At 42.4% G+C, this 15,135-nt stretch overlaps 1 protein-coding gene across 1 annotated transcript; it reads left to right on the forward strand.

Moving 5' to 3' along the window:
* Positions 1-8,095: 8,095 nt before the first annotated feature.
* Positions 8,096-13,878, forward strand: fxyd11 (FXYD domain containing ion transport regulator 11). The gene is made up of 7 exons (XM_058376690.1): positions 8,096-8,253; positions 10,582-10,634; positions 12,125-12,157; positions 12,375-12,389; positions 12,526-12,600; positions 12,706-12,727; positions 13,540-13,878. Exons 1-7 carry the CDS (start codon positions 8,129-8,131, stop codon positions 13,568-13,570), a joined length of 354 nt encoding a protein of 117 aa, XP_058232673.1. The 5' UTR covers positions 8,096-8,128; the 3' UTR covers positions 13,571-13,878.
* The last annotated feature ends 1,257 nt before the right edge of the window (positions 13,879-15,135 follow it).

Raw genomic sequence — 15,135 nt, forward strand, 5'->3', positions numbered from 1 at the left:
CACACACTCACTCACACACACTCACTCACACACTCACTCACACACACTCACTCACACACTCAAACATACACTCACTCACACACTCACTCATACACACTCACTCACACACACTCACTCACACACTCACTCACACACTCACTCACACACACTCACTCACACACACTCACTCACACACTCAAACATACACTCACTCACACACTCACTCATACACACTCACTCACACACACTCACTCACACACTCACTCACACACTCACTCACACACACTCACTCACACACACTCACTCACACACTCACTCACTCATACACACTCACTCACACACTCACTCATACACACTCACTCATACACACTCACTCACACACTCACTCATACACACTCATACACACTCACTCACACTCACTCACACACTCACTCATACACACTCACTCATACACACTCACTCATACACTCACTCACACACTCACTCATACACACTCACTCATACACACTCACTCATACACACTCACTCACACACTCACTCACACACTCACTCACACACTCACTCATACACACTCACTCACACACTCACTCACACACTCACTCACACACTCACTCATACACACACTCACTCATACACACACTCACACACTCACTCATACACACTCACTCACACACTCACTCACACACTCACTCATACACTCACTCATACACACTCACTCACACACTCACTCACACACTCACTCACACACTCACTCACACACTCACTCAAACATACACTCACTCACACACTCACTCACACACTCACTCATACACACACACTCACTCACACACTCACTCATACACACTCACTCACACACTCACTCACATACACACTCACTCAAACATACACTCACTCATACACACTCACTCACACACTCACTCACACACTCACTCACACACTCACTCACACACTCACTCAAACATACACTCACTCACACACTCACTCACACACTCACTCATACACATACACTCACTCACACACTCACTCATACACTCACTCACACACTCACTCACATACACACTCACTCAAACATACACTCACTCACACACTCACTCACACACTCACTCACACACTCACTCACACACTCACTCATACACACTCACTCATACACACTCACTCACACACTCACTCATACACACTCACTCACACACTCACTCATACACACTCACTCACACACTCACTCACACACTCACTCATACACACTCACTCACACACACTCACTCACACACTCACTCACACACTCACTCACACACTCACTCATACACACTCACTCACACACTCACTCACACACTCACTCACACACTCACTCATACACACTCACTCACACACTCACTCATACACACTCACTCACACACTCACTCATACACACTCACTCACACACTCACTCACACACTCACTCATACACACTCACTCACACACTCACTCATACACACTCACTCATACACACTCACTCACACACTCACTCACACACTCACTCATACACACTCACTCACACACTCACTCATACACACTCACTCACACACTCACTCACACACTCACTCACACACTCACTCACACACTCACTCACACACTCACTCACACACTCACTCACACACTCACTCATACACACTCACTCATACACACACTCACTCACACACTCACTCACACACTCACTCATACACACTCACTCATACACACTCACTCACACACTCACTCACACACTCACTCATACACACTCACTCACACACTCACTCACACACTCACTCACACACTCACTCACACACACTCACTCATACACACTCACTCACACACTCACTCATACACACTCACTCACACACTCACTCATACACTCACTCACACACTCACTCACACACTCACTCACACACTCACTCATACACACTCACTCACACACTCACTCACACACTCACTCATACACACTCACTCACACTCACTCACACACTCACTCATATACTCACTCATACACACTCACTCACACACTCACTCACACACTCACTCACACACTCACTCATACACACTCACTCACACACTCATACACACTCACTCATATACTCACTCATACACACTCACTCACACACTCATACACACTCACTCATATACTCACTCATACACACTCACTCACACACTCACTCACACACTCACTCACACACTCACTCATACACACTCACTCACACACTCACTCACACACTCACTCATACACTCACTCATACACTCACTCATACACACTCACTCACACACTCACTCACACACTCACTCATACACTCACTCACACACTCACTCATACACACTCACTCACACACTCACTCACACACTCACTCACACACTCACTCACACACTCACTCAAACATACACTCACTCACACACTCACTCACACACTCACTCATACACACTCACTCACACACTCACTCACACACTCACTCATACACACTCACTCACACACTCACTCATACACTCACTCATACACTCACTCACACACTCACTCACATACACACTCACTCAAACATACACTCACTCACACACTCACTCACACACTCACTCACACACTCACTCACATACACACTCACTCAAACATACACTCACTCACACACTCACTCACACACTCACTCACACACTCACTCACACACTCACTCATACACACTCACTCACACACTCACTCACACACTCACTCATACACACTCACTCACACACTCACTCACACACTCACTCACACACTCACTCACACACTCACTCATACACACTCACTCATACACACTCACTCACACACTCACTCATACACACTCACTCACACACTCACTCATACACACTCACTCACACACTCACTCACACACTCACTCATACACACTCACTCATACACACTCACTCACACACTCACTCATACACACTCACTCACACACTCACTCATACACACTCACTCACACACTCACTCACACACTCACTCATACACACTCACTCACACACTCACTCATACACACTCACTCACACACTCACACACTCACTCACACACTCACTCACACACTCACTCATACACACTCACTCATACACACTCACTCATACACACACTCACTCACACACTCACTCACACACTCACTCATACACACTCACTCACACACTCACTCACACACTCACTCATACACACTCACTCACACACTCACTCACACACTCACTCACACACTCACTCACACACACTCACTCATACACACTCACTCACACACTCACTCACACACTCACTCATACACACTCACTCACACACTCACTCACACACTCACTCACACACTCACTCACACACTCACTCACACACTCACTCATACACACTCACTCACACACTCACTCACACACTCACTCATACACACTCACTCATACACACTCACTCACACACTCACTCACACACTCACTCATACACACTCACTCACACACTCACTCACACACTCACTCACACACTCACTCACACACTCACTCATACACACTCACTCATACACACTCACTCACACACTCACTCACACACTCACTCATACACACTCACTCACACACTCACTCACACACTCACTCACACACTCACTCATACACACTCACTCATACACACTCACTCACACACTCACTCATACACACTCACTCACACACTCACTCACACACTCACTCACACACTCACTCATACACACTCACTCATACACACTCACTCACACACTCACTCACACACTCACTCATACACACTCACTCATACACACTCACTCATACACTCACTCATACACACTCACTCACACACTCACTCACACACTCACTCACACACTCACTCATACACACTCACTCACACACTCACTCACACACTCACTCACTCACACACTCACTCATACACACTCACTCACACACTCACTCACACACTCACTCATACACACTCACTCACACACTCACTCATACACACACTCACTCACACACTCACTCACACACTCACTCACACACTCACTCATACACACACTCACTCACACACTCACTCACACACTCACTCATACACACACTCACTCACACACTCACTCACACACTCACTCATACACACTCACTCACACTCACTCACACACTCACTCACACACTCACTCATACACACTCACTCACACACTCACTCACACACTCACTCATACACACTCACTCACACACTCACACACACACTCACTCATACACACTCACTCATACACACTCACTCACACACTCACTCACACACTCACTCATACACACTCACTCACACACTCACTCACACACTCACTCACACACTCACTCATACACACTCACTCACACACTCACTCACACACTCACTCACACACTCACTCATACACACTCACTCATACACTCACTCATACACACTCACTCACACACTCACTCACACACTCACTCATACACACTCACTCATACACTCACTCATACACACTCACTCACACACTCACTCACACACTCACTCACACACTCACTCATACACTCACTCACACACTCACTCATACACACTCACTCATACACACTCACTCATACACACTCACTCATACACTCACTCACACACTCACTCACACACTCACTCACACACTCACTCATACACACTCACTCATACACACTCACTCATACACACACTCACTCATACACACTCACTCATACACACTCACTCATACACACTCACTCACACACTCACTCATACACACTCACTCACACACTCACTCACACACTCACTCATACACACTCACTCACACACTCACTCACACACTCACTCATACTCACACTCACACACTCATACTCACACACACTCACTCACACTCACTCACACACTCACTCATACTCACTCACACTCACACACTCATACTCACACACACTCACACACTCATACTCACACACACTCACTCACTCACACACTCACTCATACTCACTCACACACACTCACTCACTCACACACACTCACTCACACTCACACACTCACTCACACACTCACTCATACACACTCACTCACACACTCACTCATACACACTCACTCACACACACTCACTCATACACACTCACTCACACACTCACTCACACACTCACTCACACACTCACTCATACACACTCACTCACACACACTCACTCATACACACTCACTCACACACTCACTCACACACTCACTCACACACTCACTCACACACTCACTCATACACACTCACTCATACACACTCACTCATACACACTCACTCACACACACTCACTCATACACACTCACTCACACACTCACTCACACACTCACTCATACACACTCACTCACACACACTCACTCATACACACTCACTCACACACTCACTCACACACTCACTCATACACACTCACTCATACACACACTCACTCACACACTCACTCATACACACTCACTCACACACTCACTCACACACACTCACTCACACACTCACTCACACACTCACTCATACACACTCACTCATACACACTCACTCACACACTCACTCACACACTCACTCATACACACTCACTCATACACACTCACTCACACACTCATTCATACACACTCACTCACACACTCACTCACACACTCACTCACACACTCACTCATACACACTCACTCACACACTCACTCATACACACTCACTCATACACACTCACTCACACACTCACTCACACACTCACTCACACACTCACTCATACACACTCACTCATACACTCACTCATACACACTCACTCACACACTCACTCACACACTCACTCACACACTCACTCATACACACTCACTCACACACTCACTCATACACACTCACTCATACACACTCACTCACACACTCACTCACACACTCACTCACACACTCACTCATACACACTCACTCACACACTCATACACACTCACTCACACACTCACTCATACACACTCACTCATACACACTCACTCACACACTCACTCACACACTCACTCACACACTCACTCATACACACTCACTCACACACTCACTCATACACACTCACTCATACACACTCACTCACACACTCACTCACACACTCACTCACACACTCACTCACACACTCACTCATACACACTCACTCATACACACTCACTCATACACACTCACTCATACACACTCACTCACACACTCATCCACACACACTCACTCATACACACTCACTCACACACTCACTCACACACTCACTCATACACACTCACTCACACACTCACTCACACACTCACTCACACACTCACTCATACACACTCACTCATACACACTCACTCACACACTCATTCATACACACTCACTCACACACTCACACACACACTCACTCACACACTCACTCACACTCACTCATACACACTCACTCACACACTCACTCACACACTCACTCATACACACTCACTCATACACACTCACTCACACACTCACTCACACACTCACTCACACACTCACTCATACACACTCACTCATACACTCACTCATACACACTCACTCACACACTCACTCACACACTCACTCACACACTCACTCATACACACTCACTCACACACTCACTCATACACACTCACTCATACACACTCACTCACACACTCACTCACACACTCACTCACACACTCACTCATACACACTCACTCACACACTCATACACACTCACTCACACACTCACTCATACACACTCACTCATACACACTCACTCACACACTCACTCACACACTCACTCACACACTCACTCATACACACTCACTCACACACTCACTCATACACACTCACTCATACACACTCACTCACACACTCACTCACACACTCACTCACACACTCACTCACACACTCACTCATACACTCACTCATACACACTCACTCATACACACTCACTCATACACACTCACTCACACACTCACTCACACACTCACTCACACACTCACTCACACACTCACTCACACACTCATCCACACACACTCACTCATACACACTCACTCACACACTCACTCATACACACTCACTCATACACACTCACTCATACACACTCACTCACACACTCACTCATACACACTCACTCACACACTCACTCATACACACTCACTCATACACACTCACTCATACACACTCACTCATACACACTCACTCACACACTCACTCACACACTCACTCATACACACTCACTCATACACACTCACTCATACACACTCACTCACACACTCACTCACACACTCACTCACACACTCACTCACACACTCACTCACACACTCATCCACACACACTCACTCATACACACTCACTCACACACTCACTCACACACTCATCCACACACCCTGACCATTGTCCTACAAACACTAATATATGAGACTCCGCCCACATTTAACCTCAGAGCTCTGTCATTACCGCTCTCACAGCGTGGGGTCACTGGATGGTCAGTAATCACTGTGTATTATGTGTAAGAGATACAACAATGTCGAAACACAAACACACAAGCTAAAACACACACACACACATGCCTCAGAGAAGCTGAAACACACACACACACATGCCTCAGAGACTTCTGGGAAACTTTGTATAAACTGCTCTGTTTAAATTGATACGTCCACTGACATGTCCACTGTTTTGTCCACATCGTCCAGACCGAATATCGGAATGATATGTAGCAAGATGACGCGCATTATTTTTATATTATAAATGCAAATAAATACACTGGTCTTTTTTATGCTGAATGACTTTTACATCCCTGTTTAAGTCGTAAACACACACACACACACTCAGACACACACACACACACTCAGACACACACACACACACACACACACACAGACACACACACACACACTCAGACACACACACACACACACACTCAGACACACACACACACACACACAGACACACACACACACACACACAGACACACACACACACACACAGACACACACACACACCCCGACACACACACACACACACACACACACTCAGACACACACACACACACATACACAAACACATGCACTCACATGCAGTGTTTAGGGTACAACACAATGCTGATGCAGGGCAGCTATAACACACACACACACACACACACCACACACACACACACACACACACACAGAGAGAGATCTGATGTTTCATGTGTACACAATAAGGAGGAGTTTTTGTTCAAGGTAAAAGGAAAGACAGATATGACTATGTTCACTTCCTGGGTGTCGCATCCAGCACATAACTACACACCTGAAGGGCATCATCATCATCTTCATCATCATCATCTTCATCATCATCATCTTCAGCTCATATTCTGTGGAAAAAGGTAAGAATGATTTATTCTAGTGTTTTTTTTATTGGTTGTAATCATATGTTCCAGTGATTTGAGCTCAGAGGTCAAAATATCTCAGTTTTACTGTCTGGAAATTCTGTGAGAAATGTTTCTGGATTAAATGTACACATCGTACTGAGAGAGAGAGAGAGAGAGAGAGAGAGAGAGAGAGAATGACAGAATGAGAGAGAGAGAGAGAGAGAGAGAGAGAGAGAGCATGACAGAATGAGAGAGAGAGAAAGAGAGACAGAGAGAGTGACAGAATGAGAGAGAGAGAGAGAGAGAGAGAGAGAGAGAATGACAGAATGAGAGAGAGAGAGAGAGAGAGAGAGAGAGAGAGAGAGAGCATGACAGAATGAGAGAGAGAGAAAGAGAGAGAGAGAGAGAGGGAGAGAGAGAGTGAGAGAGAGGAAGAGAGAATGAGAGAGAGAGAAAGAGAGACAGAGAGAGAGACGGAATGAGAGAGAGAGAGAGAGAGAGAGAGAGCATGACAGAATGAGAGAGAGAGAGAGAGAGAGAGAGAGAGAATGACAGAATGAGAGAGAGAGAGAGAGAGAGAGAGAGAGAGAGAGAGCATGACAGAATGAGAGAGAGAGAAAGAGAGACAGAGAGAGTGACAGAATGAGAGAGAGAGAGAGAGAGAGAGAGAGAATGACAGAATGAGAGAGAGAGAGAGAGAGAGAGAGAGAGAGAGAGAGAGAATGACAGAATGAGAGAGAGAGAGAGAGAGAGAGAGAGAGAGCATGACAGAATGAGAGAGAGAGAGAGAGAGAGAGTATGACAGAATGAGAGAGAGAGAGAGAGAGAGAGAGAGAGCATGACAGAATGAGAGAGAGAGAGAGTGAGAGAGAGAGAGAGCAGGACAGAATGAGAGAGAGAGAAAGAGAGACAGAGAGAGTGACGGAATGAGAGAGAGAGAGAGAGAGAGAGAGAGAGAGAGAGAATGACAGAATGAGAGAGAGAGAGAGAGAGAGAGAGAGAGAGCATGACAGAATGAGAGAGAGAGAGAGAGAGAGAGAATGACAGAATGAGAGAGAGAGAGAGAGAGAGAGAGAGCATGACAGAATGAGAGAGAGAGAGAGAGAGAGAGAGAGTATGACAGAATGAGAGAGAGAGAGAGAGAGAGAGAGAGAGAGAATGACAGAATGAGAGAGAGAGAGAGAGAGAGAGAGAGAGAGAGAGAGAGAGAGAGAGCATGACAGAATGAGAGAGAGAGAGAGAGAGAGAGAGAGAGAGAGAGAATGACAGAATGAGAGAGAGAGAGAGAGAGAGAGAGAGCATGACAGAATGAGAGAGAGAGAGAGAGAGAAAGAGAGAGAGAGAGAGAATTTGGGCAAGAGAGAGACGGAGAGAGAAAGAGAGAACAAGCAAGAGAGAAAACGAGGAGGGGAAGAGAGAGAGAGAGAGAGAGAGAGAGAGAGAATTTGGGCAAGAGAGAGACGGAGAGAGAAAGAGAGAACAAGCAAGAGAGAAAACGAGGAGGGGAAGAGAGAGAGAGAGAGAGAGAGAGAGAGAGAGAGAGAGAATTTGGGCAAGAGAGAGACGGAGAGAGAAAGAGAGAACAAGCAAGAGAGAAAACGAGGAGGGGAAGAGAGAGAGAGAGAGAGAGAGAGAGAGAGAGAGAGATGAATGTAACACTCTCTCTACCATGTAATGATGTAATGATTGTTGCTGTGATGTTTGTCCTAGAAAAAGTTTCTAGAAAAAATTCACAATTATAAATATGTGACTAAATTTGATTTAATACAAACTCACTTCATCTAAACAAAAACTCTGCCCCAATCCTAAACCCGAACCCTGGACCAAACTCTTCTAAATTGTCATAAGTAAAAAATAAACAAATAAATAATTAAAATAAATGAAAACTTGCAAGCTGAAAAACCCCTCATGATAAGGATTATGTAATCATGTTGAATATCTGAACTCTGAAATCTGAAATCTCCTCCAAGACACACAAATCAATTCGAGTAAAGGTCAGAGGTGGTCAAACGTTAACGCTGACCGACTCCGGGGGAGGCTGAAAGTTTCCAAAACAGCCCTGGTGTGGGACTACAAGGGCAGGACAAGGGTACCCTGGTGCTGGCTGACCCACGGTTCTAATGTTTACTGTCCAAACACCGGCGCTGCTCCGTCTCAGCGTGCCTCTGCAGCTGTGTCCACTCAGCGGACATTCCTGACTCCTCAAACTCCTCATCTCTCTCTCTGTCACTCTCGCTGATCTTCCTGACCGAACCCCTCCGAAGCTAGTCATTAGCCGTAGCACGGGTTTCGGCAGGTTAGGTGTTGATGATGTGATGGAATTTTCTGTTCTCTTCATGTCAGGAGACCAGGAGCAGGAAAGATGAGCCGGTTGGTGCTGCTCGTTCTCCTGACAGGTAAAAAAGAAAGAAAATCTAGGTCCAGTGTGCGGTGTAGAGTTCAGAGGTCAAATGGAGGGCATTTCCCACAGGCCTGAAGGACGTCTGAGAGACATGCTGGCCTTCAAAACAACACACGACACACTGCATTTACACACCAAACACTCGGACACACACGGGCTAGTACGGAAGTGTGTCATTCTGGAGTTAAGGCAAAAGGACTTAGATAAAAGTTTTTAAAAGTTTTTATTGAATATAAAAAAAATTAACACTAAATATGAACATTAAATACTTTAATATATTTTATATAATTTTTTTATAACTTTTTATATCACAACTTTCATATTATTATAATGATTTAAACATTAGGAAAATATTATTTTATATAATTTTATTTATTTTTTATTAAAAGTTAATAAGCTGAGGAGTGTTTAGCTTGAACAGCAGGTCAAATTTTAATTCTTAATTTTAATTTTAAAAATTAATTATATTTATGCAATAATAATTATAATAATTCATAATATTAAAATCAGACAAAACTAGTAAATATATAACTTCTTGATTAATTATATAATATTTTTCTAACTTTTTATGTCACAATGTTCATATTATTATAATAATTTCAACATTAAGAATATTTTATTTTATTTTATTTTATTATTTCTGAGCAGTTTTTAGCTTCAAGGGCAGGTCGAATTTTATAATATCAACTTTCATATTATTATAGTAATTTAAATATTAAGAATATATTATTAATATTATTATTATTATTATTTAATTAATTAATTATTATTATTATTATTTATTTATTTATTTATTTATTTATTTATTTATTTATTTATTTATTTTTATTGTTCTTTCTGAGCAGTTTTTAGCTTTAACAGCAGATCAAAATTTATAATACCAAGATCATAAAATATTTGTTTATATAATAATTAATAATATTAAAATCAGACAAAACTAGTAAATAAACAACAGCACAGCTCCAGAAATGACGACCAACACAAAACCGTTTTTATAAATTATATAATATTTTTAATAACTTTTTAATGTCACAACCTTTTTTATTCTCATCAGGAAATGCAGATGTAGTTTGAATACTGGCTCGTGATTGGCTCGTGTGGGTTATGATGTAATAACACAGTCTCAGATTCAGCAGTGATGCTTTTCTCTGGGCAAATTATTATTATTATTATTATTTTATCAATGTATACACATTTATTTCCTTTTTAATGAAGTTTTCATGCCTTTATGTAATTATAATATTTTATAATAATAATTTATTATTATATATTATTATATATTTTTATATCATTTCTTTGTTCCATAACTTACGTAACATTTATTTTACATTGATATGAGTTTGCTGATTTAAAATAATTCTCCTAAAATGATTTTTAGTTACAAAAATAAAGCATGTTAATGATTAATGAATAAATAAATAAATAAATTTCATATTTTGGATCGAAAGACAGAACATAAATCTAACAGTCTTTTTTTCCTTCTAGTTTTCAGTGCATTCTTAAGTGAAGCTGAAGCCAGTAAGCAAATCCATTTATTCTACACTTTCTCTCTCTCTCTCTCTCTCTCTCTCTCTCTCCTGTCTGACTCGTTTAGCCACTCGTCTGTCCAGCAACATGATGGTTTTTTTTCTGTAGCTGAAAACAGAAACTTGTATTTGAAGCTTTGTTGTCGTGGTTAACGTTCAGTTTGTTTGTGTGTGTGTGTGTGTGTGTGTCCTTCCTTTTCTCTGCACAGATCCATTTGTTTACAGTGAGTATTTCCCTTTATTGTGCCTTTATTGAACAAAAAAAATTCCCAATAAAATAAAAACTATAACTGATGATGATGAATATGATGATGATGATGATTGGAATTTTCAGACTTTTGGGGGGGTGTTTTTGTCTAGATTATGACAGACTGAGGATTGGAGGTATTATCTTCACGGTCCTGCTCGTAATCGGAGCCGTCGTCCTCCTTTTCTGTGAGTCTCACTTCCTGATTCTTCCTCTAAGCTCTCATTTCTAGGGTTTTGTTTTTTTTTTCAGATTTTTGACATCTTCCTGTTTCTTCCTTTTTTCTCCCACAGACGACAAATGCAGCACAAAGAAGTGAGTTTTATCTGATTTCAACTTTTTCTTTTTTGCTTTTGCCTCTCTTTTTTACACTTTACTCTGAATTACACATGAAATATTAGATTCAGTGTCATAAAAAAATGGGATGTTGATTCCATGAGAGAGAGAGAGAGAGAGAGAGAGAGAGAGAAAGAGAAGAGAACAGGGAGAGAGAGACAAAATGAGAGAATTGGAGAGAGAGAGAAAGAACAAGAGAGAGAGAGAGAGGGAGAGAGAGAGAGAGAGAGAGAGAGAAAGAGAGAGAGAGAGAGAGAAAATGAGAGAACGAGTGAGAGAGAGAGAGAGAGAGAGAGAGAGAGAGAGAGAGAGAACAAGAGAGTGAGAGAACAGGGAGAGAGAGTGAGAGAGATATAGAGAGAGTGAGAGAGAGAGAGAGAGAGAGAGAGAGAAAATGAGAGAACGAGTGAGAGAGAGAGAGAGAGAGAGAGAGAGAGAGAGAGAGAGAACAAGAGAGTGAGAGAACAGGGAGAGAGAGTGAGAGAGAGAGATATAGAGAGAGTGAGAGAGCAAGAGAGTGAGAGAACAGGGGAGAGAGAGAGAGCGAGAGAGAGAGAGAAAACGAGAGAATGGGGGGGCAGAGAGACAGCTGACCTTTAACATTTAATTAGAATTAGCACACACAAAATGATTAACTAGCATCTATGCTAATAGCATTAGCACATTATAACCGTTAAAATAATATGCTTTAGATAAGTGTCTTTAATTAATCGCCTAATTAGCGTGTTCTGTAGCTTGACAAGTCATAGTTCCTGTGTTAATGCTGATCACATGTCTGTTTTGTTTCACAGGAAAAGCGACGATGCTGCCAGTCAGATTTAAACGCATCACCAGGCCGTAGCATCATGGCTAATCGGAGACGGTCCGAAGTGTGTAGCAGGATGAGAGCAACGTTTCGGGGGGTTTTTGTTTAATGCTAGCTGGTAAAAACAGGCCTATTCTTCATATTCTTCATCCCTCTCTCTTCACGCTCCTTCTTAAAGTCTGCTAGCGGGGTTCAGGGTTAGCAACTGAGCTAAAGCTAATAAAGTAGTGGAATGTTGTGTTGTTGTTTAGACGTTTAGAAACGAACTCTAGTCATGGATCTGTAACGTTACAGTACATTAAACCCCCAATGGGACTTAATACTACAGTCTGAGAGTCTGAGAGTCTTTTGCACACAATCACATCTAACAATAATCACATAAAAGTAAAAATTTACCTCATGTTCACCCAGATAAATAAACAAATAAACAAACAAACAAATAGTTCCCATAGCAATGCAACAAGACGGGGACAGACAATGACAGTGTCTGTTATACAAAAAAAAAATAGGATGTTGATTCCATGAGAGAGAGAGAGAGAGAGAGAGAGAGAGAGAGAGGGAGAGAGAGAGAGAGAACAAGAGTGACAGAGACAGAGAGAGAACAAGAGAGACAGAGAGAGAGAGAGAGAGAGAGAGAGAGAGAGAGAGAGAGACAGACAGAGAGAGAGAGAGAAAGAGAGAGAGAGAGAGAGAGAGAGAGAGAGAGAGAGAGAGAGAGAGAGAGAGAGAGAAAGAACAAGAGTGACAGAGACAGAGAGAGAGAGAGAGAGAGAGAGAGAGAGAGAGAGAGAAAGTCAGACAGAGAGAGAGAGAGAGAGAGAAAGAACAAGAGTGACAGAGACAGAGAGAGAGAGAAAGTCAGACAGAGAGAGAGAGAGAAAGAGAGAGAGAGAGAGAGAGAGAGAAAGTCAGACAGAGAGAGAGAGAGAAAGAGAGAGAGAGAGAGAGAGAGAGAACAAGATTTTCCAGGTACTTTACTCTGCATATAGTGTACATGATTATCTGATCATGGCTTTTTTCTGTGTGGAAATATATCATTTATAATCATCAACCCACATTCTGATGAAAATCTAAAATCTGTAGAAACGTTAAATCATGAAGAGAAGCTAATCCAAACAAACGATTCCTCAAACCAGTCGGGAATGGTTCAGGTGTTCCTACAGTGACACGGGGAACAAACTACACATGTCCTGAGAAAACAAACTGTATTAAAGGTTTGTTAATAATCCGTTAAACGGTGAGATCGTTCCGGCTGATGCTGAGGCAACAATAGCGTCGATTTCTCGTCTTAGTGCGTCATGTTTTCATTTCTTTTCTGTTACATGTTTTTGTTTTTATGAACTGAAATGACCCTGTGTATGACTAGAACTGAATACTAAAAATCTTTAATCAAAAAAAAAAACGACTATATCTATATACTATATATACTATATAACGATCGACTATATCGATCGAAGTCAAGCTAAGTGACATTAGCGGCTAGCTCATTTGAATGAACGACGGTTTGGTTGCTAAGTTGTGAGGTCGGTAGGGTTTTTTATTTTTTTTTAATTTTTTTTTTTAAAGAAAGTTATTTTGTGAC

Source organism: Hemibagrus wyckioides, linkage group LG23 (assembly GCF_019097595.1).
Source record: "Hemibagrus wyckioides isolate EC202008001 linkage group LG23, SWU_Hwy_1.0, whole genome shotgun sequence".
Lineage (NCBI taxonomy): Eukaryota > Metazoa > Chordata > Actinopteri > Siluriformes > Bagridae > Hemibagrus > Hemibagrus wyckioides.

What these genes read in the sequence shown, in the direction of transcription:
- fxyd11 (XM_058376690.1), top strand. Translation starts at nt 8,129, where the DNA reads ATGACTATGTTCACTTCCTGGGTGTCGCATCCAGCACATAACTACACA. An exon ending in GCTGCTCGTTCTCCTGACAG is followed by an intron (nt 10,635 to 12,124) that starts GTAAAAAAGAAA and finishes TTTTCCTTCTAG; the next exon opens with TTTTCAGTGCATTCTTAAGT. An exon ending in GACAAATGCAGCACAAAGAA is followed by an intron (nt 12,728 to 13,539) that starts GTGAGTTTTATC and finishes TTTGTTTCACAG; the next exon opens with GAAAAGCGACGATGCTGCCA.